The 27363-nt window shown below is 34.0% G+C and overlaps 2 protein-coding genes across 9 annotated transcripts in view; both read left to right on the top strand.

Annotated features, from left to right (window-relative positions):
* LOC142978355 (uncharacterized) overlaps nucleotides 1-27363 on the top strand; it is a 262256-nt gene that overhangs the window by 210344 nt on the left and 24549 nt on the right. For all 8 annotated transcript variants that reach the window (XM_076122768.1, XM_076122769.1, XM_076122772.1 and 5 more), the window contains 2 exons: nucleotides 17081-17152; nucleotides 25767-25890. In XM_076122768.1, the coding sequence (XP_075978883.1) occupies nucleotides 17081-17152; nucleotides 25767-25890 (196 nt within the window). The remainder of the gene's footprint in view (nucleotides 1-17080; nucleotides 17153-25766; nucleotides 25891-27363) is intronic.
* LOC142978358 (uncharacterized) lies at nucleotides 19821-20946 on the top strand. Its single transcript, XM_076122778.1, has one exon. The coding sequence runs from the start codon at nucleotides 20197-20199 to the stop codon at nucleotides 20944-20946; it is 750 nt and encodes a 249-aa protein (XP_075978893.1). The 5' UTR covers nucleotides 19821-20196.

The raw sequence follows: 27363 nt of genomic DNA, 5'->3' as shown, positions 1-27363 counted from the left end.
GGTATTAGAATAAACATTTAGGGATAAGTTTCCTATTTTAAATAGATTATCTTCAATTTAGAAGACAATATCGAAATCTGTAAGTGAGTACAACAAATGAATTATCGAATAGCTGTTTCGAGTATTCAAAGCTTACGAGCATTAGTAACACAATAGAAACAATCCTTTTAACCTCCCGGCTAAGCTGGTTGCAAAGTCTTAGCCACTAATCCTTGTAGTGGTGTAATAAAATGCTGAAAGGTAGCATTAATCACCACAACTAGCTTGTTGTAATATAACATCAAAAAGCATAACACACGCACTTATAAAGTGCGCATGGTGTCGTTATTAATGGTTGCATATAATTTCCATTCGCTGTGCATCCGCCATGGCGGTCAGTGAATTTTATCTCGTAACGTCCGGCCGGTCCTGGCTCGGTATAATAATATTATGTGTGTGTTTGTGCAAAGTTTGTGTGCGTGCTCTTATTTACGTGTTTCCCCGTGTTTCGCTTTCCATAGGAATTAATATATTAATGAGTTACTTTTACTGGAGCTGTTTTATTTACGGTGTTGAATTTTAAGATACCACCGAGTAATTCTGGATAGTTCAAAGTAGTCTTGCTGCCAACTGTGTTTTTTGAAATAGGTACAGTAATCAATATTTACATTCCCAACCTTCCTAAAAATGTCCTCATGCTATCTTTTTGCGACATCAAAGATTTAATAACAAAGGAAACTCACTCATCTAAAATTGAACGGTGCGCAATATCAAGCGGCCCTTTAATTTATCGCTCACCTGGCGAAAATTTGCACACACGGGAGGCATAGAGCACACAGACATAGACGTGTAATCTTGCGGTCTGCCATGTGCGGTGTCGGTGCATCCGGCCGAATGTTTCCGAGCCGACGCGCGGGAAATCAACTTAAACACGTGACGCCTTCGGACGGTTATCAACACGTATACTAACACCTGTGCAGGCTTTACTTGATTAAGATGTAGGGACTTTGAAGCCTGTGGATGATTTTAGGACTTTACACGGATGAGTGGTTAGAGGTATATTGTTGAAAATGTTTTTGGTGTTCAGTGTACTGTCACAACATTTGTTTGTTTTTAATATTGGTGTTATTAAAGAACTGCCCATAATTTTCATTTAAAGACGTGTTAGACTTCGTCAATCACTTCTGCGTTTTTTTTTTAATACAAGTACAGTGTTTATTTGTAAATTTAAACTAGGTATCTCACAACATCAACACCGGTGAATATAAAGCAAACGGCTTTTCATTTGCAGAAAACTGCGAACTTACAAACGCAAGGATCCTATTCACTTCTTTTTAATCCGCCGCAGACATCCTTATTTTAGTAATTACTCTTAAAACCCCCGTAATAACTCGTCCTTTCTATAGGCCCGTCTTTTCAAGTCGCCCGTGGACCGTCCCCATACAACGTAGAGGTTTTTAATCTTGAATCTTTCTCGAGAATGCGACGACTGTCTTAATCACACGCGCCCTGAAATGTATTCAGCCGCGCGTTCGTAAGCGTCGCACGTAAAAGATGCTGTATTGCACTCGCGTCTGGGTTTTTAAGATGCCAGTCATATGGTAATGGTGAAGGGTAGACTAAAGAGCTCAAGTTGAAGGAGAAAATTATTTTCCTTGCCGTACAATGCGAGCAACGTATTCCTTTTTGAAAATCGTAGTCATGGTTATTTTAGAAGGATTTTTGACTCATATTCCTTAGAGACTGCATTTCTTTTTAGTCCGTCTACTTGTCTGATTACCTCCTGCATTTTAAAGCAGTATTTCCATAAGAAAGTTTATCCATATACTTCGCAAATAACCGCGCGTAATAACATTAACGCCTGTCAAAAAGAGTATAGCAAGTCTCGTTTCCTCATAAAATGAATTATCCGACAGGCGTGTCATTACTCCCGCAAGTACAATGTCCGTCGCTCCTACGCTTAATTTGCGTTAACGAGATGTAACACAAGCGAATCCTCTGTATAATATGAGATTGTTTTGTTATTACTATCGCAGTGCTTTCTACGACTATTGTGTACAGAGCTATTGTTTACCAATTAGTGATTACATACATATTTGGTCATATCTACATAATCTGTTTGTAATTATGCGTGATGTAAGATTGTTTGGCCATTATAATATTACAACATGTATTCTGCATATTTGTACTGTTGTTATTTACTATTGTTATTGAGTTAAGAACATTGGTCATTGCTTATAGATTTGTAGTAAGACTAAATACACATTCTCTATGAAAACTTACCCCATTTTTAATTTGCACTTTTTTCAAATTTGTATTTTGTAAACCTTGCATTGCAACACCTACTACTTTGCAATTTTAAGGACGGCTTCTCAAGCATCTGAGATAAGATACTCGTCTTCATCTTTCCAACGGGAATCGTGTCTTTCCGAATAAATTTTACATTATAATGACGGTTACATTAGTCCGTAGCACGTCTCCACTTCTTATCCTATAGGAAAATAAAGCTTGCAAAATTCACCTTCATTTCTTAATATTATACACTAAATTGTACCGCATATTTTAATGTTCTTGTTTTCACTTACATTGTTAACATGGCTTTTGTGACAGCAAAGCTCAAAGTTGATATTTTTCTTTCATCACGTACAAAGAAAGAGAGTGCTTTTAGGGATGTGTGTATGTAATAGCGGAGAGAAATGGTATCTTTATTTATGTTTCTAAAACCCGAATTTCTACCATAATTGCAGGGTGAATCAATCGGATTTTCTAATCTTCGATTAATAATATAATGCAATTAATTGCAAATTACTTTAAGTAGGTACTCTCCTTATTATCATGCAATCCTTACCTTATCTTTAGAACCAATTTTGTAGCTGAATCTATTTATACACCATTATGATACCGCCGCCAAAGTTCTCGCTGTCAAAACCCAGCTCAACGCGTCTACGTACAAAAAGCTTTGTCTTAAACATGTCAAGAGGAATTATCGTAACAGCGTATCGCCCCGTTGCACGTTCCGCCATACTAAACAGTAGCCCTATGAATTCCACCCCCCAGTCTAGACGAGGGTGGAACGAGGGGTTTACATTCAGCTGACTTCGCTTTCCCACCGCGTCTTATTATTTTGCGAAATAAAATGTTTTGTTTAGCAGTTTTTACCACTTTTTTCGCCATTATTTTTTCGTCGTGGCAACATTTCATGTAATTGTATCCGGACTTGGTTTTACCCGTTGGTTGTAAAGTTTGCTCGACGTTCCGTATAAAGGCATTAGATTGCTCTGTAACTGTTATGGATATCTCCCACTTGTAAATGTCTAATTAACAGTTTTAATTTGGATGTAACGAGTGGTGTTTAGCGAAACTAATATGGTAATGTTCTTGCCGTCGATTAGTCACTCAGAAATGTAGAGACGATTTATCAAACTTTGAGGTAAAAGGAAATCTGTTTTTCTTAGTAATATATACTGATCATTTTCATCAAAATTAATGGGATGTCATCTTTGAAGATTAAATAATATCGATCCTTGCATTATGAAGTATATTGTATTGAACAATAACATTATTTTTTGTGTTGGTCAGGTAATAAAGTAATTCGGGACTTCAATCTTCATATAGTAGAATATCTACCTCTATTACGATTTCTCTTTCATTAGCAGCCCATAAAAGACGCAACCAATTAACACGTCATGTACGTAGATACAGGAAAGCAAAGAATTGCTTGGAAAGGGATAAAACAGCTTTCTAAGTTATTAGCCTAGGGAGGGAAGAGGCCCTCACGTAGGTACTCAGTAATTATAGCCTTTTGCGAATATGTCTAACACACACGCACTCGGAATAGAATGGTCGAACTTAAAATTAATGACGTGCTTACGTGCTAATAATTGTTGTAATTTGAACATTGAATATGAAGATAATTACTGAGTTATTTGTTAAACAAAACCTCGTCCTCAAACAACAGTCGTTGCTTATGTTGTTACTTATCTCGTGATGCAAGGTTTTTGGTGTTCCAAAAAATTAATCCATGGATAAAATAAATATTTACTGGTACTTTTTCTTTCATTCGATATGTATGCGAGCTGTCAGTCAAGTAGGTACTAATCTTATTTTTCTTTGCTTGAGTTATGGGTGAACCCATTTGCTTTACTTGCTATAGGAGTAATTCAACAATGACTTGAAGACGTCTTCCTTGCTGTTTTGATTTGTTCATGAAACTGGCCATTATCATAAATACCAATATTCTCTATATTCGCTTCATAACGGAAGCAACGTTTTATTTACTACCTTTTTATGACTCCCTAAGTTTTTTACGTCTTTATGTTGCCATAACAACAAACTACCATCACTAAAGGGTGATAAAAATATACGATTACGCAAAACCAATTCATTTTCATTGCGTACCGAACTAAAATGTACTATTCAATAAAGAAATTCTATTTTGTGTATATCTCAGTTTCTTCATATAACTTTATTGGTACGTTATGTTAATTCATATATGTATTGGTATGTGACGTCACACAATGTCAAGTGGAACTCGGGTCCTTCCGTTTGGAGCGCTCGATGTAAACTTCATTTCCATACAAGAACGTTTGTAACTGGCAGTCTGTAGATATTGTCTGTGAAACTAGCTCTACATGAAATATTGGCAAGCCTATGAATATTGACTAGAGAGAGAATATACACTGTTTGGCAATGGAGCCGAGACAATCATAGACAGTCGTTTAGACAGATTTTTCGATCGAGAAATTACTAGTTTCAGAAAAACTTTTACTCAGAAGTGCAACAGTTTAGTTACAGAGGAAAAAAAAAGATTAATGGAATATTTTTCTAAATTGTACGTTCATAACATCAAAGTTATTCCTACTGTTATTTGATTCCAATGCAATTTTTGGTTAACAAAACATGTTTCAAAATCCACTAATGATAAAGTCTTCTTTACGTAAACTCAATTGAGATAAATGAAAATTTATTAAACGCATACGTTGAATATTTTGCATCTCAATAATGCACAGCTACACCGCACTGGAAGCTCGTAATAAAGAAATTCTTGAGGCACATTCTCTTTAACCATGCATTTTACAATAAAACGACTTATAAAAACGAAATATTTAAGAAAATCTTTGTAAAGACTGCTCTCAAATTAGTAGAATATTTTGTCTATTCTTTATTATTAGCAGAAAACTAGATTGTATAATAATCTGAACTCTGAATTTCATTAACGTTCATCAGCTGCGAATCTTGCATACAGAGGTCTATACTAATTTATTGGACCATAAATTTGTTTCAAAAACATCCTCAGTAAGTCCCTGATTACTTAACTGTGTTATTAACAACTTTACTGTCTTTAAATTAGACAAGGGTCTTAACTAAGACACAAATACACAACAATTCCGTTTCCCTGTCCGTCCCAAAAACTTGTCAATGTTCGCGTTTCTGTCATCAAAACAGTAGCATTATTACAAACGTAATATAGATTCACGGCGTGAAAGCGAGAGATAGCAGAGCTTTGTGCGGCCCTTTCATCTCGACTGCTTTTGTGTGGAAAATGTCCCGGTACATTGTACCACCGTGAATATTACCGCTGTGAATTTTACTTGTTATCATATGTGTTTGTTGTCTGTAGTTATTGAATGAGAGATGTAAAGGGGTTTTTTATTACTTTTTAAGGAGTACATAAGACGATTAAAGAAACGCTTGTAAGCACAGAAAGAGGTTTGTTCGAATGAGATAAGGTTGTTGTATTAGTACTTTAGTAGATCAGAAATAAAACAATGAGTAAGGAAACAGGCATTGCCCAAAGATTATTAAATAGTTAAGCAAGCTTGTAATCAAGTGATTTTGAGTCATTATTTCTGTCATTTCTATTGAGTTTTCGAAGTCATTTCTTCGTATTGTACATCTGAACATACTTTAAGCAATGTAATCATTTATTATTTTTATTATTGCATATCTTCACTAACGTTTGATGAGGAATTAATAAATCGCTTAAATACAAAATTCCACGCATATCTCCCTCCGTTATAAATAACACGTGGACCCTATTATTGAAAATATTTTCCTTACACTTGACCTCGAAATTAACCTGTAACAGCAAACATCGCTCATGACAACATAACAATTAATTACTTAACTTATAATTACTTAAATTATACGCTACAAAATCTAAAATTACATACAACATATTACTGAAACATAACACGATAAATAACATTTCCACCCCTATCACTATTTATAATGGCCGCTATTAGCTGTCGTAGGGTTGTTTCGGCTGTCGTTAATAGTGTGGGGGAACAAATACCATATCGGCGTTTTCCGAACGATGTAACATTGGGAAATTATGTTACCTGAATGTGATGTATTGATATAGGGTATTCAGGGCTTGTTATGTGAAATATATTATGTATATTGCTTGGTTTGCTTTGTCTGCGTATAAATATTGTTGAAGATGATTTTATTTATTGGTTCAGCAAAGAAGTTTATAAAAATGAAATGTTTTTTTTTTATCGTGGTTGAGACATGCGTGCATTTTGATATCAGCATATGGTCCTCATCAAGGTCTTATAATTAGGTTATTGCATTTTTGGTTGCTTTGACAGTTAATCAATGTTGTCTACGGGTTTGCAAAATGTCTCAGCAAACTATAAATAACTTATTGCGTTTCCTCAACATGTGTTTTCTACAACAGACATTCACCAACCTCAAACAGCATTGTGTACAAACAAAGCCTGACATTATTATTATATTAATAGGCTATCAATAACTTAACGATAACAATAATCTAAATGTCCATTTACGACAGTGTTAATAAACCATCACGGCTGCACTTCCTAGCACGATTCGTTCCAATATCGATTTATAATAAATCTATCAATTATCGATAACATTGTCCGACACTTATCGAATATAACTTTGATAAATCGTATGCGTCATAATTCAACGTGAAATCGCAATTGATTGCATGATAGTTGCTGTTTGAAATTGGACAAATATGTGTTACTTTGTGTCGGCTCTTTGATGTTGTAATTGATTGCTCATATTCAACAGGAACACGAATGCAATAAAGTAGTTACTGTCAGTTTTTCTACCTTGCATACGTGATATCGCCACACGCCGTACTTTTGTTGTAATTAAAAGAGTCATCACAGCGAAATGCCATTTCTTATGGCATTGCTAAGATTCTACTATTCATACTTTCATTCTATAAACAAACTGGGCACCCGACTGACGCATTTTCTACTACTAAGAAGGCAAATTTAAGAGAAGCGTCAATAAAATATTGCCCATTGAAGCCTTAAGTGAGCGTTTTATTATACTTTATTCATTAGAATTTACAACAAAGGTAGATCTAGCGACAGCTGGTAAGCGGTAAAACTCAAAATGTTATGACAAGAACACATTTTAAAGTGCATTTACGCTTGCAGAGCTTCACAAAATTATCTGATCAGAGATTACTTGGTAGTGTTTGTTGAAAGAGCATTGCAATTACCCTAATTTAGACTTCTGGTACTGCATGTGGGACTTTCCCAACGAGGATTTGCCATAATTACTATTTGCTGTTGAGATGGATCGGCTTTAATGAGCTGAGAAATTACACATCTGGAACAAATGGGTCCTTCAATGATAACGATCTTTGCACTCGACCGTTTAGTCACACAACTGTCCGCAGGAAATCCCTAATACTTTTATTATTCACGATCTATTTGCAACTTCATTACAATCAGTCGCAATTGCTAATTGCGGTGTAAAGATAACCCAATTTCTGTATCAATAGTCGATGCATTTAAAAGATAAAACTTATCATTGATTTTGTTTTGCATTAGCCATTTTTCCATTTAGTTGTTATTATGTTTTATAACGATAATATTGTGTAGTGATCGTTGAATCGTTGGATTTTATTCAATCGTTAATTTTGTGAATCGTGAAGTTTATTGATCGTTGTCACTGATTATTTTGTTTGTATAAATTAGAATGTTTGTTCTTTCATTTTGATTTTATTATGGTCGTTAATTTTGCATGCAAATAGTTTAACTTTCTCACGCTTGTTACGATGTTTGGTTGTTTAAATATTATGCGAAACATATAAAGTGCATTTCAACTTATTTATTATGTCATAATTCGTGAATTAATATAATAATTTCGAACAAAATATGCATTTCGAAAATATTTTAGAAATCATATATTTTGAATCTATTAAAATTCGTTGTTTGAGAAATGTTTTGAAGTTATCGATAAACTATTATCCCTTATTAACAATAACGTCATTATTACAAAAACACCACTAATTAATCAACATTCGGCCTAATATTTTTCAATATTTTTTTTAAGTGGTGTAAATATAAATAACTTGACAAAATTGATTTACCATCGTTCTAGTTCCATCAACTATTTCATTGGAGACTGTCCTATCATAGCAGACATCTCAATTGTTATTAACGACAATGCACAACACTAAATGACCATGCAATCTCTACAAACAAAACATTGTCATCACTATCGACCATTTTAATAAGACCCATAACGCTAGAACATTCCCTCAAGAACTGTAGAAAAGACATAGGTCAAATTATACTGGTGATGTTGTTTCAATCTAACCGTGCACTATATTTATACTCATTCATTGATATTATTTAACTTACGACCAATTTATGTTGACCTCTGACGGTAGAATATCGTAAGATCTATTTTAAAGTAGGTACGGGTCAAGTTGATCTGGTCATTCTATTTAAATCTAACCATGTTCTGTCTGCATACTCTCGTTCATTGTTATTAAATAACTTATGACCAATTTCTATTGACTATTCTTGACATCTGACGTTATAAGATCTATTTTAGATGAGGGACAATTCAAGTTGTACGGCAACTTTGCTTTATATTTATTTTCATCATCACAATTCTGACTTTTGCTAGTATCCTTGATAGAAAATACCTCTGCAACTACCGGAGCCTCTAAGATAAAACCTATATTTTTCAACATCACAGCTTTACTTAACAACAAACTATCTTGAAAATAGTTGTCAAACCACATTTGCCTTTGAATAATAATATATCTAATCCAAAATAGACCTTTTATTGATTTTGATATATCTATTTAAAGGTTGAGTCTCTCCATTTGGTTATTGTGATAGATGATTATACACTTTACAGATTGTGTGTGCAGTATTTACGAGTGGTAGCGATGACATCCGCAAACGGCGTTCGATTCAATTACCTAGACGGGGTTTATTGATCGTATATGTCATTCGATTTACAATCCTGTAGCTGTGGGATATAGTCGTAAATTGATCAAATATGACAGTGTTTTGATGAAATATCAGTATCTATAGTATTGTGGATTCTGAAGTTTGTGTGTTTGTTATTATAATTTGCATAAGAATCCATGACTCCAGTTTAGGGTCTAGTTTAGCATATAGAACTTTTTACGCTGGGAAATCGTTTCAAGCGTACGCGAGCAGAAGCTAGGCAATTATTTAAAAGTATCTTTCATCTACGTCCAATATTTTGTTACCATCCCTTTGAGTAAAAGTTATTCAATATCTTTTTGTATGTTTTGGTAATAAAACTCGCAGTACGTAACGTAGGGAATCGCATAAATTTGCAATCAAAAGTCTGTGCTGTTCGCTGGCGAATTTCTGTATCGCATTTTCCGCGGCATTGCGGAAAAGCCGGTCGGAGGCTGTATTTCAGCTACGAGAGGCTTCTGCGCTAGGCACCCACACAAGCGAAATGCGATGTCAACAGACGCATGTTTAGGCTTTGTAAGGCATACAGTTCGTTTAAGGTTAGATTACAATATTTATCGATTTTATTGGGTAGAAACTAACTTTTATTTTTGAAAGTTTAAAAATGTATTGTATTAATAAATGCATAGTAAAATAAAAATGTGCAGAAAGTTATGCATTTTGATCTAAAACTTTCTCATTTTTGATCTGGTATCAGTTTCCAAAATTCAATTAGAATAAGTTTAAAATTCGTTGAATATTTTAGTTAAATAAGTCACTCGCCCTAAAATGTTTTATTCCAGGTATAATGACGCAAAAATAAACTTTATTTCAAACGATTTTTAACCTTAATGTAAAAGCGATAAGAGCATTTGTTTGTTTGAAAATAAAACAAAGTAGAACCCTATTTATCTAGTTCATTCACTCACAAACAAAGTTTTAAAATAAAGCCTTCGCTACCCTTAATTTGTTCGCTGAAACGTATCGTGTGTCGAGGTTTCGCATGCAATTTAAGGGTTCATTCACGTTGTAATTATTTAGAAATTTAGAAATACAGTTATAATAGGCATATATTTTACTAGCTATGTGAAATCGTATCTAAATAATGAATCTAGCTATCTTAGTGTATAGCAAGACAGAAAGTGTCATACACTATTTCCAGTTTTAATACTACAATTTGTTTGCCATCGACACGCTAAGAAAAAGAAAAAAGCAATATCTAGCGCAAGATGGGCTTTAAACATGAATACATTATTTTCTAGCTTAAACTATTAAGAAACCAAACGTGCACATTTTATGCAAACATAACCTTAACATTCTACCCTCAAATGCAGCCCACGATGTAAGTACATAATTTATGAAATTAATTCCAAACCTCCGCGTAAATGTACAACAGGCTTTAGCTAAACTGCATCGTCCTGACAGGCGATGTCGTCACATGCACATGTGTGTGTGCAAATACATACTTACGACCCTACGTGCGATCTATGTGTGGGTGCTGTCTATGGGAAATTCGCATCAGGAAATTGATAGCTTACCTGCGTTCGTTATTTATTATGGCAACCATTTAGGAAGGTTGATAAATTACTTAGTAGATGGGCATAATATAGGCAGTGAAAAAACTTATCGAAATCGAATGAATAAAGTATGAAAAAAAACTATTTTTGGGGTCATTATGTCTGCTATTTCATAATAAATTATTCACGAATATAATATCATTATTGTCTAATCCATTTGGACGTCAATATTCATATCTCCAATTCTAACCGATTTGATTAAACATCGTTTTAACCGTATTATGGGCGTTCAAACAAAATTAGTCGTAATCGTATCTATTACGACTATTGCTATGCTTTCTTTCAAATGACTAGTCCTATCTAAGTACCCGAAGTTTTTACGTCATATTTACAGAAAAAACAGCAGCAAAAGATAGTTTTGAAACTCGTAAACGTTTCGTTGACGACTATTGCAATGCTTGCTTTCAAATTAGTAGTCCTATCAAACTAGACGTAGTTTTTACGAGACATTTCTTGCAGACAAACTGTTACAACAGCAAAGGTAACTTTGAACAAGAGGCAGCCTTCAAAGCCTTATAGAAGCCGTCTTTTCGAACTTTAAGTACACGTAAGCGACATGCACGCCGTCACAACGTTAAAGCATGCTCCTAATGAGCACCGTGTCTTTGTTTATGCACACAATAGCGTACACCCGGCAGACAAAGTTGCGCTCTTAATATCCTGTACATTCATGTATTTTGTTACTGAACTGAAAGCTTTTCGATAGTTCCCAATGTTGTTATGAAGTTTATTTTCAATATGCATAAAGGTATAAAAGGAAAACTTTGTGTTTTGCTTTTAAAGTTAAAGCTAGAACTTTTAATACCGTATTTTATTAGGGCGGGAGAAAATATTCGCTGTGTAAAGTAGGCTTAAGCCGAGATATGAAAAGATGTTGGATAGAAGAAGGCCTTGACCGAGGCCCTGACATCGTTGCGGGATAGGCATCGCAGCGCTCGTAAAAAATGTGCATCTATCTTAGTATAGTGAGACGTAAAATAACGAATGCTGTATGCGAACAACTCATTATCATACACAGCCTTTCCTTGCGAAATTTGGCATCAGATTACTTCCCTTAATGCCAGTTAAGTAAGTTTTTTCCACTCTTATTTATATTCAAATTAAATTACTAAACTCGGCCAAAAACAGCTGTTCCGTTTAATGCCCAACACAACTGTTTGGAGCAATTAAACTAATATATTAATTCCAAGTACTAAAATACTTAAAACGACATATCCCTTTACATGACGGCCTTAATCCATACATTTGCATGCGCCTGCATTACACGATGAAGCTCTAAAAATGTCAATTAATTAACCAGCGCGCTTCACAAAGTGTAAACACAGCCTTGTTCGACTCACCGGCTTGCCTGCACCATCTGCTTGCACTAACTTTACTAGGAACACTCGATCTAATATTAATAATGTTTTGAAACTAATAGGCCACTTAGGTCCCCTTACTTTGACACTATTACTAACTTGTACTAACTACAGAATGTGTTGTGAGCTCTTCGCAACTTTTCGGTGATTCGTTTATTATGTGTGGGTTTTCCGAAGAACTTCTCAGTGTCACTGACTCATCCTGTTAATTAGTTGTCAACGTGAGATGGTTACTGTTTTACATACATTAAAGCCTTGTACAGAGGCTTAGATGGATACATTTCGTACTTGAGTCCAACATCAAATGTTGAAGTGCCCGTAAAAACTACACCTGCAGTTGCAAGCCGTAAAGGAAAATAGTACTATGTCTAAAAGAGATCAGGGGTAACAAATCTTGCAACACTAAAGAAAGTTCCGACTGAACTGTGAATCCTAAAATATAGTAACGACTTTAAAAGCGCCGCCGGGTATACAGTGTAAATAAAATGCCTCCCTATTTTATAGTATCAAGAAGCCTCTGTTGCATTTAGAAGTACTAAAATATTCGTGTGCAATAAATGTGCTCTATTTTAGATTTGCGCTTTAGTTTCCGAATTACGTGGGAAAACGTCACTGTAGTGTCCATTGGAAATCAGATTTAGCCCGGTAAAGTAGGTCAATTACAACTCTATTAGGAAGGTTTTAATGCGATTTACCTTACTGGGTAGCTTTACAAAACATTTTGTTCACCCTTTAATATTTTCCAGGAATACATTTAAAAGCAGCTTAAATGAAATATTTGAGTAAATAAAAAAGTAAATACATTTTCCAGAACATTTTAAACGCAAAAAGCAACGTAATCCTCTCGGAAAATCCTACATTTTCCGCGTTCGAGTTTCATTAGTACGGCGCAAGGCTCTTAGGCAGAAAGCTCCGCCCGCCCAGCAGTCGCGGTACGCAAGCCGTCGAGCTCGGTCGCGTTATTACCGCGTTACCGGTCTTACCGGCTTTACCGTTCACCGGTAACGTAAACATACGTGCACGATCCCCTTTTGTTACCAAACAACGGTTTGTATATTGTACACTGGCTTTAATTAGAAATTGTTTTAGTGTTTCAATCACGTTAATTGGTAAGCGATGTGATTTAGCTTTACTTGGAAAACTTGGAATTTACTTTGAATTCAGTCCATTGAATTACTACGCAAGTTCTGTAGTTTAGATATTCGAAATGTTTTGATACGAATTGTTTTTTATATTAGGTTTGGTTTGACTTTTTTATATTACCATATTGAAATAAAGCCGGGTTATGGATTTACAATGACTGCATGTTTGTGCTTCGGGAAAATTGGTTTTTAATGAAAGGCGTTTTCGATTTCCGTTCGAAGCATACATACATTGCAGGGACATTAATAGCTCTGTTGGGTGTACTAAGGCTTTTTTACTCTGTGCATTTTACCTGCCATGTGCATTCTCATTTCATAGTACGTTTTTTATAAAAGTGAAATATGACTTCGTTATAATATATTTCAATGCAAAAAATATTTGCAGCTCTTCGAAGCAATAAAGGGTATGCATGTAATTCAATAAATGGATCGAGAATATAAAAATCGAGTTTGCTTTCAAATCCGCTGTGCTTTTATTTAATCTTTTCATCGTGGAGTGGTGGAATATAACACGATAGCAGTTCGGTAGCGCGTGCTTACTTGTATCTCTAACGGAGTAGATTACAATAGCTTAGTTTTATAATTTTATTTTATGAATTAAAATAATATCCTCCATTTGAAATGAATAGATTATTGAAAACACACACTCACTCAGCAAAAACTTATTGTATTCTAGGCAACAATTACTTCTTGAACATTTATTTATTGGGTGATTTTTATTCTTACAATGTCTTAATACATAATATAATAATATATTTATTATTATAAGCAAGTGACCGAGGGGACTGGAAGTCTAGGGGAGAGGCCTTTGCTCAGCAGTGGGACACAGAAATAGGCTAGATAAAAAAAAAAAAAAAATTATAAGATGCATGTACTTAGTATATTTCAATCAACATAACGATTTCTCAAAAACCCGAATGCCAGGTAAAACATAAAACGAATGAACACGAGTTTTCCGATTACATACAAAGCATATTTTATGTATTGTACTGCGTGATGAAATATATCAAAGAGATATGGAACCTTCCCTCGGGCGGTCAGATTCAATTCTCACGTATTGTGTTATATGTGACCATTCAGTCGCGTATAAACACATATTTGGTAAATAAAACCGTTTTTTTATACAATTGTATTTATGTTTGTCAGTCCTTTAGAGCAGAAAGGCTTTTCTCGTGATTTTCGGTTGACGAGATCGAAAGTGAATAATGTTAATCAATGATAATGTATATTTTATTATTTTGATTTCAGGGGTAAAACAGGGGTTTTACCCCTGAAATCTAAATTTCAGCCTTTTTCTCATAGGGATGAGAAAAAGGCATGTTATGTTTATGTGTATGTATGTATGATTTTGTGTTTTACGACACACTACTTTAGTTTCGCAGTGTAATTATAAATTACAATGAAAATATTGTACATAGTATAATTCATTATGAATTTCTATGTTCCTTCTCTCGCGTGATTAAGTAACTATTACCTTTCATAGTTTTCTCAGTATCGTATAAATAATTATTAAAGGCTACCCCAATTCTTTGGGTGGTTATGCGAATGGCATTTACAGTGACTCTTATGTTCTACCCAGCAACTAATTAAGGGCATTCAGGGCGGTCAAAGCAAGAACGACATAGTTCTTAGAAACAACGTACACAAATTAAGTGAAGAGATTTTGGAGATTTGATGTCGTGTTTCAGGTCATGAGTCCTGTGGTAAAAAGTTCAAACTGTAAAAATTATAGAATTTAAATGAATTCATAATGTAATGGTAAACATTCAATGCGTGCTAATTATTTAAAAAACACTCGAAAATATAGTAAAATATTGCACCAGTCACCATGTGATTGTTTAATACTTGTAATATAGGTATATTCCATTATATAAAATGTCTGCCCTATTCTCTAACACAACAAACAATAAAAACAAAATATTTACCCCGTGCTCTAATATTACTAAACACAGTACACACTAACAATGTTTACCTCCACACGGAATAATTATAATCAAACCAAAGAGGATAATGGCCTTATTCATTGGCACGTAGTAATCTCCTTATCAAGGACCGAACGCTTCCATACCAACGACAAAGCTTGACAACGTCAGTCATATTTCATGTCCCATTGTCCGCGCACATTATTGTCTTTCCATTCTATTACTCACAAAATAAATTCACTCAACTTTAAATATAATGTGACAACGTGATTTTGTAGAATATTTTTATATAAATAGTTAGTGTGAAACAGCCAAGATGTTATCAGTGAGACAGTTTGAAGAAAGACTTTATAGCTTCAAGTCTTTAAAAGAGAAGTTTGAACAACCAAAATCAAGGTAATTTTTAGACAAATTTATTGTTGTACTTGTCTTCAAAACTCGACGCGGGTGTTCTCCATGTTTAATGATGTAGCTGATCATATTGATATATATTTGGGCTAGCTCGACGAATTTACAAGAGGCACTTACGGTATAGTTAATTATATTATTAGTAATTATGTAAGAATTTGATGTAACTTCCATATCGTATTAGTCATTATGATTGTAGTGATAGATGTAAGTGTGTGATAAAAGTAAATAAATAAATATTATGCATTGTAAGTTGAACTATCCGAAAATATTTTACTTTATTTTATTGAAACAAAATAATTTACGTTCAAAAATTTTGTATTCCGTGTTCACTGAACTACGAATTTTATGCCTCGGTAATAAATAGGTCACGTATTTTAATTACAATAACTGAAATACGATTTGCTACAATTTGTTCCCTATTTGTGTTATTTACAATATGTTGGAGCTATACAATAAGAACAATAGATGCAGTCCTGTGCCAGACTCTACTCGGAACAATAACAGCCAGTATTGTTGTCTAAAAGTGTCATAATACACCGGAGGGAAGCCCATGTCCAGTAGTGGACATAGTTTCATATTAAGCATGAAGTTTAAGTTGTATCAGCAAATAAGTAAAACTGTTAATAATGTTCAAACGTCGGGCAGCAAATAAGGTATCCTAACCTTTTAATTTTCAATCGCGTATAAGACCCGTTGCCTTATAATATTATTTTTGTACCAGCAATTATGACAACCAAATAACTTGCGTATCTTCTAACTACTATTGTACATTTGAAAGGGACGTTTGGATGGATGTGTGTTAGAACTACTGCATACATTTTGATACAACTTAGCAGTGTTGTAGATACTTACAAGAATAACACTATGGTATAGAAATATAGATCTCGTAGAGGGACAAGAACAGGTTTTGCATAAAAGTGATTGATTACAAGGGATTTGAATCTATGTTTGTTTATAGTAAACTATTTAAACTAAGATAACTTCCTAATGATCTGTTTGCGAACGAAAATCTTACTTCTGATTGATGACTTACTAAGTAAACTTGACTTTAGAAACTGTAGTTTTAGCTATATCTTCTAAGAGAGCTTAAATTAATTAGTAATATATCTACATACAAGAACACGATTGCTAGAACCTACTTCCATTAGATTAACTCTTCCAATGACCAGCCCTTTTCATGTATGTCCTGACTCTTCTATTGAGCTCTATCGGCTAACTAACTACGTATAGGATAGTAAACATAGGTAATGTTTACTATTACACAATCATATATAAATTATAAATATTATTTGCTTTGACATTCACCGAATCGTACCAAATATTATGAGTAATGTTATTTATCAAGCAATTTCCAAAGTAATTTTTATCAATTTGTTTGTAAGGACGTCTTACCTATCTATCCATTGAAAGATCTACACTCAAAAAAATGTACTAAAGCTACTATTTAACTAATAAAAGTATCCGTTTTATTTACAGAGTGGGTGGCGGGGTGCAGCGGAGCGCCACTCATGCCGAAATGCCACACAAAGGAGGAACCATCGCCGAAAGGTAAATACTCTCACATTGCCCTTATATACTAAGATTTATACTCTCAAGTCTAGACTAAGAAAAACCTCTTTAATATGCCTTTAGAATAGAATAACTTGGGAAATTTGTGTAAGATTTTATGACTAGGAAGCTAATTTGTAAGATGAATGAAGAAATAGGGATGTGTAGGTAGAATTTTATTGCAGCGTCTATCTACAACTTGGAAAGACGGTGGCTTGTTTTGTGGCTGATTCAGTACTATCGATTTTTCTATATGATAAGGATTAAGGGCTATATTCCAAACATTATAATACTATTATAGAAAGTATGATCTACTTTAAAACGTGCTTAGTTGAAAGTGTAAGCGAGACTTTAGATATGGAGTGTAAAATAAACGAATATATTAAGTTGGTATGCATATTGTTCAAGTCGATAAGTACATAAATAAAACTAATGCCTATATTTGATACTAATACTTCGGTCGTTGATCTATAACATCTATCTGCCAAATTAGATATAAGATAGTATTCGGGGAAATCCAATGAGTATATTTAATCGATATACTGATTACTCATATCAATGATAATGCAATCTGAGTTTATTTCATTCAGTACCATTCAAGTATATACAAGAATAAACATAGTAATAGTAAGAGGAGCAAGTTCAGATCTCATTTTCACTTTACGCTAGTGATATCTTTTTGGAACTCGTCCAATAGTGAATCTACGATATAAACAATAAAATGTGAGTGTGTTTATGTATTGTTTGTGTATTGAATAAATGTATTTCAATAAGGAAAATGTTTCATATTTTGACATAGATTTTTGTGCTCACGTGATGTAGGTATATTTTAATTTAACTGGTAATTACTTTGAAAATGTTGGTTGTTGTGATTATTCCTTCAATAGAGCAAGTATCGTTATTAGAATTTTAGTGTGTGGAAAACTAGGCGTAATTAATCCATTAGTAAATAGTAATATTTCGGAGATAATTACAACTCAACTCGCCTCTTTCCTATGAGAGACTCCTAGGCAGAGACCAGAGAACGTATTTGGATGTCTTTTGTATATTAAATCATCTTTCAAATTGCTAGTTAGCTGGTTATTATGTACTTAGTAAATATAATAATTTGTATTATGATATAACAAGTGTATTAACACATACTACACTATAGATACAGGAAACACGTTACAATAAACTATGTGTTTAATTGCTTCTAATCTGGACTTCCTTTATCCTGTTCTATGTATTGTATAAATGGGATGCGTTTATACATATAATACAATAACTTCTAGATAATATGACTGCATCTCTGGCGCGGTCAGTAGTATATCTGACGTCTAACTATGAGGTCCCGGATTAGGCTTTTTCTCATTTATATTATATTAGACTAGCTTTCCTCATCAGTCAGTCTGTCATTCGGTAACGGAAGAATTTTATAAACACTGACTATCCTCAATAGTAGTCCGGAGTTTGGTAACGTGCCCGGTATATGGCAATAGGCTCGCCCCCTATTACGTGAAACTAACATTGTCAACCACAAAACGCGGGTATTTCATACACCTCTGTCTACACCTTCGGTTATAACAAGCGTGGTATTTATGAGCATAATATATGTATGTTATAGATAATGTTAGTAATTATATTTTATGTGACCTAAAAATCTTATATATTAAGTCATTTACCTTATATAAAGGCATTTTCCCTGTAATGTTTCATTTTAAATATAATTTAGTTTTACGGTTTTTCCAGTTGCCATATAAATATTTATAGATAATATACAATAGCATTTAAATAAGAAGGTAAATTATTTTCAGGAATGTGTGATTTATTAATTATGCGTTATGTTATATTATATAAGTTTTGTCACCCCGATTATAAAAACTTTTACAGAGGCAAAAGGAATTTTCCATCAGAGAAAAAACGAGCTATTTTATCCATTTATGAATTTATTTACCTATATTTACTTTTGACATAAAATATATGCTTACTTTACTATTACTACTATTTTATAACAAATCCTTACGGCGCGGCTTTACCACACCGATTTGGATTAGTTTCATTTGATGTAAGATAGCTTATGACATAGAATTTTGAAAGTAGTTTTAATACATTTACAGACTTTATTATCTAGCAGATACGTTATCTTACACATAATCATTAGCTGTGAAACGAGCCCTAAATAATACTATTTATTCTAAATTAAATAAATTATTGTCTACGTAAGCACTACTGTTGTTTAGAGAAGCAACATTAAATCGTTAATCTCGGTAAATACTTCGACAGTTCACAGCTAAGTCAAGAGCCTGAAGTTAGCGATAACGGGCCTTAGTTTTAGTAAGTTTGTACCACAATTGGTTACTAAATACCGGGACTTAGTCGCTACAGAAATATGAACTAAAGCTTCCTTAGTAAATAGACAATACTGATAATATAAGTTCTGGCCAGTAATTATTTTATTTTTTTGTAATAGTTTAATGATTCGTGTTTTTGAAAGCTATAGGTTACATTATTTTCGTATTTTTTGCTTAATATAGAAGGATGTGTTAGTTGAGAAATTCAACGCCTGACTGAAAATGCTTTCTGACTGTAAGCAACAAAAAGCGTATTTATTCAGGCGTTTTACAATAACAATATAAATATAATATTATTGTGTAATTGTGTTATTTAAAGCCAGTCATACACTTACACACACACTTACTCCGGTTCCGGTGCTCGAAGCGTAAACATTGTTGTAGTACAGATCCTCCAACTTATTGTGATTAAAAATCATTTACGAACTGTTGGACACGATAAATAGTTGAAAACACAATCTTAACGTGTAGTGGACTTGTGTAAATATTAACTAACAGTGCAATTAAAGTGAATGTGAGAAAAAGTAAAACTGATTATAAAAACCAACGATTACCGAAGTGAGGTTAGAAATTGATTGTGACATTAGTAGACACTGTCAACTGTCAAGTCAACTTGACAGGATCGATATCATTCGTTCATTGCGTCGGTGTTGCCAACACGAAAAATTTCTACCGCTGCGATTCATTTTACGCAAAAATTAAAACTTAAACATGGAAGATCAATTCGAAATCTTGTTTGAGAAAATGAAAATTGAAATGCAGAAACAGACGCTTGAACTGAAGGAATCTATAACTAATTCAGTCATGGAAAAAATGGATGAAAAAATAAAGCCTATTATAGCAGAAAATAAAGATTTAAAGGAAAAAGTAATAAGCCTTGAGAAAGAGATAGAATATATGAAAAGAGATAAGAAGAAAAACAACATTATTATTTTTGGATTACAAGAGGAAGAAGAATCAACGACAGGATTAATAGAAGTGGTGAAGAACATATTTAATAAAGACTTAAATATAAATATTGGGGATTTTGAAATAAATCAAATTTTTCGCATCGGCAAGAAAAGCCCAGGCAGAAAACCGAGACCGGTTTTGCTCTCTCTTGTCAATTCATGGAAGAAAACTGAGATACTGAGAGTTCGGAAAAATCTGAAAGACATATATATAACAGAAGACTATTCTAAAGAAGTATTGGAGAAGAGGAAAATGTTACAAACAAAATTGAAAGAGGAAAGGATAAAAGGGAATTTTGCATATCTCAGGTACGATAAGCTCGTAGTAAAGGAAAATAATGCAAGTAACGAAAAAAGAAAAAGGGGAGAAGCTTATTCACCGGGTGATAACACACAAACTAAAAAACAGCAAGTCTGGACGCCATCACATACAAATAGGCGCAACGCCTTTGATGTGATGAGAGGCAGATCCAACTCTCTCTCGTGCCCCAAGGCGGATAATAGGCAATAACAATTAACTATCGGCAACCGGGAAACAAAACAACACAAAAATATAGAAAACCAAACATACAGAAACTACCAACCTCCCCCAAGCCGACTGGTCCTCGTGGGGGAAAATGACCACGACCCTCTAAAGATAAACAACCAGAAAAAGAAACGTAACGATAACGATATATATATCGCCACTTTAAACTGTCGATCACTAGGAACCACTGAAAAACTACAAGAATTGGAATTAGCATTGGATGAAATAAAATGGGACATAATTGGTCTTAGCGAAGAGAGAAGAATAGGGGAAAGAATTGAAGACCATGGTAAATACATACTTTACCATATTGGGGAGACGCCTGGATTGTACGGTGTCGGCTTCATGATCAAAAGAAACCTCGCCAAAAACATACAGGAACTAAGAGGGATTTCAGAACGGATCGCATTACTCAACATTCTATTACCTGTAGATGGTGAAGAAGACCGAATATGGTCAATAATCCAGGCGTATTCGCCAACTGAATCCAATAGAAGAGAAGACATATCAAAAATTGAAAAATTCTACGCAGACCTACAATTAACTGCTGCAAATGAATCAAAAAACCTAATAGTTATGGGAGATTTTAATGGACAAATTGGCACACAGAAAACGGGAGAAGAATATACCGTAGGAAATCACGGATGGGGCAATAGAAGTAAAAACGGCTCACGATTGGTGTCCTTTGCTATTGAAAATAAATTAAGCATTATAAACAGTTTTTACAAAAAGAAACCATCAAAGAAATGGACATGGATATCTCCTAATGGCCGGCATAAAAACGAGATCGACTATGTTATGTCTAACAACTTAAAAGTTTTTGAAGACCTGTCTATCTTAAGAAATTTTAATTTTAACACAGATCATAGATTGGTTAGAGCTAAACTATCAGGGACACGTGTTAAAAGACCAAGACAATTTCACAATAATATGAGAGCCATCGAGTGTATTGGCAACACTGATTTACTTCTAAATAACCTTGAGACATCTTTACAAGGAAGGGAAAAAGAATGTATATCGACTCAAGAAAAATACACCCGATTGCTCAAACAACTAAAATCACAAACTAAAAAAGCAAATATGACCAGTAAGACAGCGATATCATTTAGAAGTAAGCAATTATTACAAGAACGGAAAGAACTTATACAACAAAGAAAACATAGCAACAATAATAATGTCCAAAAAATTGCAGAATTAAGCAAAAAGATAAGCGAACAACTAAGAAAAGAACGGAAAGCAAAAAGGTTTGCAACACTAAAGAAACATATAGAAAAAACAGGCGGAATAAAGAAGGCCCTAAAAGAAATGAGTTACAAAAAGGATTGGATTCCAAATATGAAAAATAAGAACAGGGGAAAGACCAGCAAAAGACCAGAAATTCTACAAATTGCTACAGAATACTACCAAAATTTATACCAAAGCCGTAAAGGTGACCAAGTAATAAAAGAATATAATTCGGCAGATACGGACGAGATAAACACAATCCTTAAGGAGGAAACCATAAAATCAATTGAAACACAAAAACTAGATAAAGCACCTGGATCAGATTTGGTCACAAATGAACTGTTAAAAATAACGTTACCAGTGATAGCACCAAGACTAACAGATCTATTCAATGAAATCCTTGAAACGGAAACCATCCCAGAAGACTGGACTAAATCGACCATCATACTGCTACATAAGAAAGGAGACAAAGGCGATATAGGAAACTACAGGCCGATCAGTTTAATGTCCAATATTTATAAAATATTTTCTAAAATCATTCTACAAAGAATCACTAATATACTAGATGAAAACCAACCAAAGGAACAAGCTGGTTTTCGTAGTAATTTTTCGACCATAGATCACATACACACTCTAAGACAAATATTACAGAAATATAGAGAATATAATAAAACGTATTACATTGGGTTTGTGGACTTTAATAAAGCGTTCGATACATTGGAGCATGAGTATATATGGGACGCTCTAGAAAGGCAAAGGGTGCCAGCAAAATATATAAGAATAATTAAAAATGTTTATACAGCAAGCACTGCACAAGTTAAACTTGAATCTACGGGCAACGAGTTTCCTATTGAAAGAGGTGTGCGTCAAGGAGATCCTATATCGCCTAAATTATTTTCGGCGGTGCTTGAGATGATCTTTAGGAATCTAAACTGGACTAAAAACGGCCTCAACATAAATGGCGTGAATCTCAACCATCTACGCTTCGCAGATGATTTGGTTTTGTTCTCAGAAGACGCCGAAACGCTGGGACTAATGTTGCAGCAACTATCTGATGAAAGCGCCAAGGCCGGTCTGACAATGAACCTAACTAAAACTAAAATTATGACGAACGCCCAGCAAACAGTAAACAACGAACAAATAACAGTAAATAACGAACAAATAGAATATGTGAAGGAGTATATATATCTGGGCCAACTTATATCTACAGATAATTGCATGGAAAAAGAAATAGAACGAAGAATAATGAATACCTGGAAACGGTTTTGGTCTCTGAAAGAGATAATGAAGGATAAAGATATGCCAATGTCAGCAAAAAAGAAAGTGTACGAAATATGCATTATGCCATGTTTACTTTACGGGTGCCAGACATGGGCATTAACAGAACTACAAGAACATAAAATAAAAGTCTGTCAAAATTCAATTGAAAGAAGTATATTAGGTATAAAAAGAAGAGATAGAGTAAAACTGCAGGAAATTAAAATGAAAACGAAATTTAAAAATGTACACACGACTTACCGACAGCTTAAATGGCGTTGGACTGGGCATATGCTAAGGGAAAATAGAGACAAATGGACAAAGATAGTGACAGAATGGTATCCAAGGGGAAACAAAAGAAATCGAGGCAGACAAACAATAAGATGGGAAGATGATATCCGGAAAATAGCTGGTCCAGTATGGACTCGTTTAGCTAGAGACAGAGATGCGTGGAAATCTTTAGAGGAGGCCTATGTCAACAGACAAGCTGTTCCACAGAAACACCAGTTGCCGATAGATAACAACCAAGTTAGTTAGAAAGAATGTTTAATTTTAGGAAGTAGGCATGTCAAGAATATTTTAATGTTTATTTGTTAAGAAACAGCAATAAAGGCTATTTTATTTTTATTTTTATTTTATTTTATTTATACACTTACAATTTTACTTGCTCAACTAAAAACTTGCAAGTAAATGGCCAGGTTAAAATCGTTAATATTTCTTAGAACTTTGATAGTGTCGCACAGGCGCTTATGCACTTGAAAGTTAATCCACTTAAAGATATTCCACAAAACCCTTTGTTTTAAAATATACCATATACCAGCTATTATAATAACCGATACAATATCTGTATCTCATTAGTATTCATATCATTTGAACAATTTACTCAGTGACGTTGAAGTTAATGTTCCTTAGTAATTGTAGTTAATGAGCGAGATAAAAGCGTATAGAGGTCACTCCAGGCCCTTAGAGTTATTTACTAAAGTTATTTAGCTATTAAGTAAGGGCACGCAACTCTTATCACTTTGTTTACCAACATAGTTTGAGTGTGATTGGGTTTTGTGTAATAATAAATCAGGCGAGGATTGATTATGCATCTTTTAGTATGTTTGCTAGCCACCAATGGGAGAAGAATTTATCAAAATATGCTTGGATGAAATGGCACATCAATATTCTTGACATTTGACTATTGGACATTTTACTATAATATTTGATTTGCTTTTGGACCTTAAACTATAATATTTGATCATTGGTTATTTGCGTCTCTACGCTTTGGGTATTGTAAATTTTAACTTGCCCTTTGTTTTTTGACAGACTTTTTAGCTTAGTATTTACTATACTTAAAAGTATGTTTTCAATATTATGATTGTGAGTAAAATGTAGCAAAGTTTTTTTCAAAATGTCTTTGACTTGGGTAAATAATTTTACTAATGGTATTGACAGCCTTTAACGTAACTTTATCAATGTAAAACAGTTCCTCTTTGATGGATGAGTCAGTTACCAGTAGTAGTTTTAAAGAGCTATAGTAAGATCGATCGCTACTTACGTTAATTCATGATTGATGATCTTTACCGAAGGGGTGATTGCTCTCAATCAGTATTTGACACTGACTATTATTTTATATTAAAACTCTCTTATTCATATACAATTCTTTAGTTAAAAAACTACTATAATATTTTCTCTTTTTCATTTCGCTAAGGAGTGAAAGAAACAAAACTCTTTATAAGCCTTTCAAAACTTCATATTTTTTATGAATAAGAGGGTGACAGTTTAAAGGGGTATGAACATAATGTTAACATATTGTTATTGAAAACTGTATCATTATTATGGAACTATTGTAGTGATTATGTAAAGGTAATTTATAAGTAAGATAATTTTATAATTTATTTGAACAAATTGATTTCTACAAAATACTTAGTTCCTGTCGTAGTACTACGCTCGCTTTTATATTCCAATCATCCGTTTCTATTGTGTCTTAAATACTTCCTGCGAAGTCATTTAGATAGGATACAATAGGAATTCTAGGAAGTCCACATTCTATAGAGTAGATCTTACATGATTTTACTTTTCGTTACTATTTTATAAAATTCGTACTTAGTTATATATATTTTTTTAATGTTGTAATATCTGTATGAAAAGAGGCAATATGTTAAAAAAAACAATTCCATCTACGAATACGTAGTTGTTATCTCTTTGTTCTAAGTTTAGTAAAATATATATTTACATATAGACGAGTCTTCTAGTTTTACTTGGCATATATTATAGTTTTTCAGATAATAAAAATTACGAGCTTTTATACTAATGTGTTGATATTTGTTTGTTTGCAGGCTGGCGGCTCTTCAGGCGGCTGGTGCGAATGACTGGCGCGCGCGCGTCTGTCGACTGAGTCCAGAACGAGACGAGAAGGAGAAAGACAGCAAGGCCATCGAACGCGCCAAGAACAGAATCAATGTAAGTACCTTAACTTAGCTATTAGACTTTTGTCATTTTTAGACAGGTTGTATTGACGTGGGTAAAAAGTAAGTAACATCTGTTGTTCCTAAGGACAAGGTTATGAGTTACTAATGGTATACAAATAGTTGAATTAAAGCGATAAAGTAAGTTTTAATTACTAAGATTTTGAAACGCAGTTACCTTTTACTATGAGCAAAGTCAGAGAATATTAAAGCGCCTTGCAAAAATGTGATAGAAGTGAAACGTCGATACGCCTTTGCAATGAAAATAATTGCATGTATGTGACACTGCCGGTTACAGCCTACGAATGTTTCATTGTGATCGTGTAGATTTAACAAAATAATATTTTTAAAAAGAAAACAGCTATAAACATCCAAGTACCTAATCATACATCAACATCGACAAGCTGAGACTATAAAACGTCTAGTACGCAAAGCCTATCAAAAACCGCCTGCAGACAAACCAGCTTACGATTCAAGAGGCTCATACATAGTCGCGTTTTCCATAAACCGTGTTACACGTCATCAGCCGTAGGGAACTAGCTATTGAAGTGCTCGACAACGCTTTGACAGTCCCTACGTACCTTCAGTCCGTTCCCCCACAGTCCCTCGGTAATAAGCACACGTCTCCACTCAGAGATTGAAGGGTGTACTCCAAATCTATTGTGATATCGTACCACCAGTCTGTTACCATGCGAGCTTCGCTACTCTAAAGTACTTGACCATTTTCAAGCGAAAATAGCCTGTTTATGTATTTATAGAAGGTAGGAAACCGCATGAGCTTGCAATGTTTCAAGTGTTAGGTCGTCGTTTAGGGTAATTTTATTTAAATTGACGCATCTGTGATTCTCTATGATGTTGAGAAGCTTTAATTTTAAATGCATTTCTATTTTAGAGATAGCGTAGCAATTCGTTCAGTATTTTATGGTGTTGCAGTCGTAAAACCCAATGCTTCTAATTCTATAAACATTGCAAAGTCATGATCGATTTTGAAGGAATACTGTCAAGGTTAGAACTTCGTGACGGCTGGAGATATCCCCCGGGGATTGCACCAAATATTTTGTATCGGTAGCGTCACGATATCGCATTTAGTTTCACGCAAATTTTACATCTATATTATCACATAGCTTTTGAAAATAACGTTTCATTAAGGATTTTTGACCTTTCATATAGGAATGAGTTGCTTTAATTAACGTTTTCTTAGCTTCCCAGAAACTCGCCTTTGAACCGGTTATGAAGTTAACTAGAAAGCGCGCTTTTCGCGTGTTTGTAATATTATTAAATTGAAGGAAATAATTAAATTCGTTTGTGCAAAAATGTGTGGAATGTAATAACATAGGAAACACGGCATTCTACCGTTATAACGATTCATTAATTTTATTAATAAAGCTTAAGGGCGCGCCGTCTTTTGCCCGTGGAAATGTTTTCGTGCAAAATTATGTTGTTCTACTTTTGTGGGTCAAGCTCATCA

This window comes from Anticarsia gemmatalis, chromosome 14 (assembly GCF_050436995.1).
Source record: "Anticarsia gemmatalis isolate Benzon Research Colony breed Stoneville strain chromosome 14, ilAntGemm2 primary, whole genome shotgun sequence".
NCBI lineage: Eukaryota > Metazoa > Arthropoda > Insecta > Lepidoptera > Erebidae > Anticarsia > Anticarsia gemmatalis.
The sequence above is the reverse complement of the archived record's forward strand: the minus strand, read 5'-3'. Positions and strand labels throughout refer to the sequence as shown.

Excerpts from the sequence above, each read along its gene's own strand:
- LOC142978358 (XM_076122778.1), top strand. The coding sequence starts at position 20,197 with ATGGAAGATCAATTCGAAATCTTGTTTGAGAAAATGAAAATTGAAATG.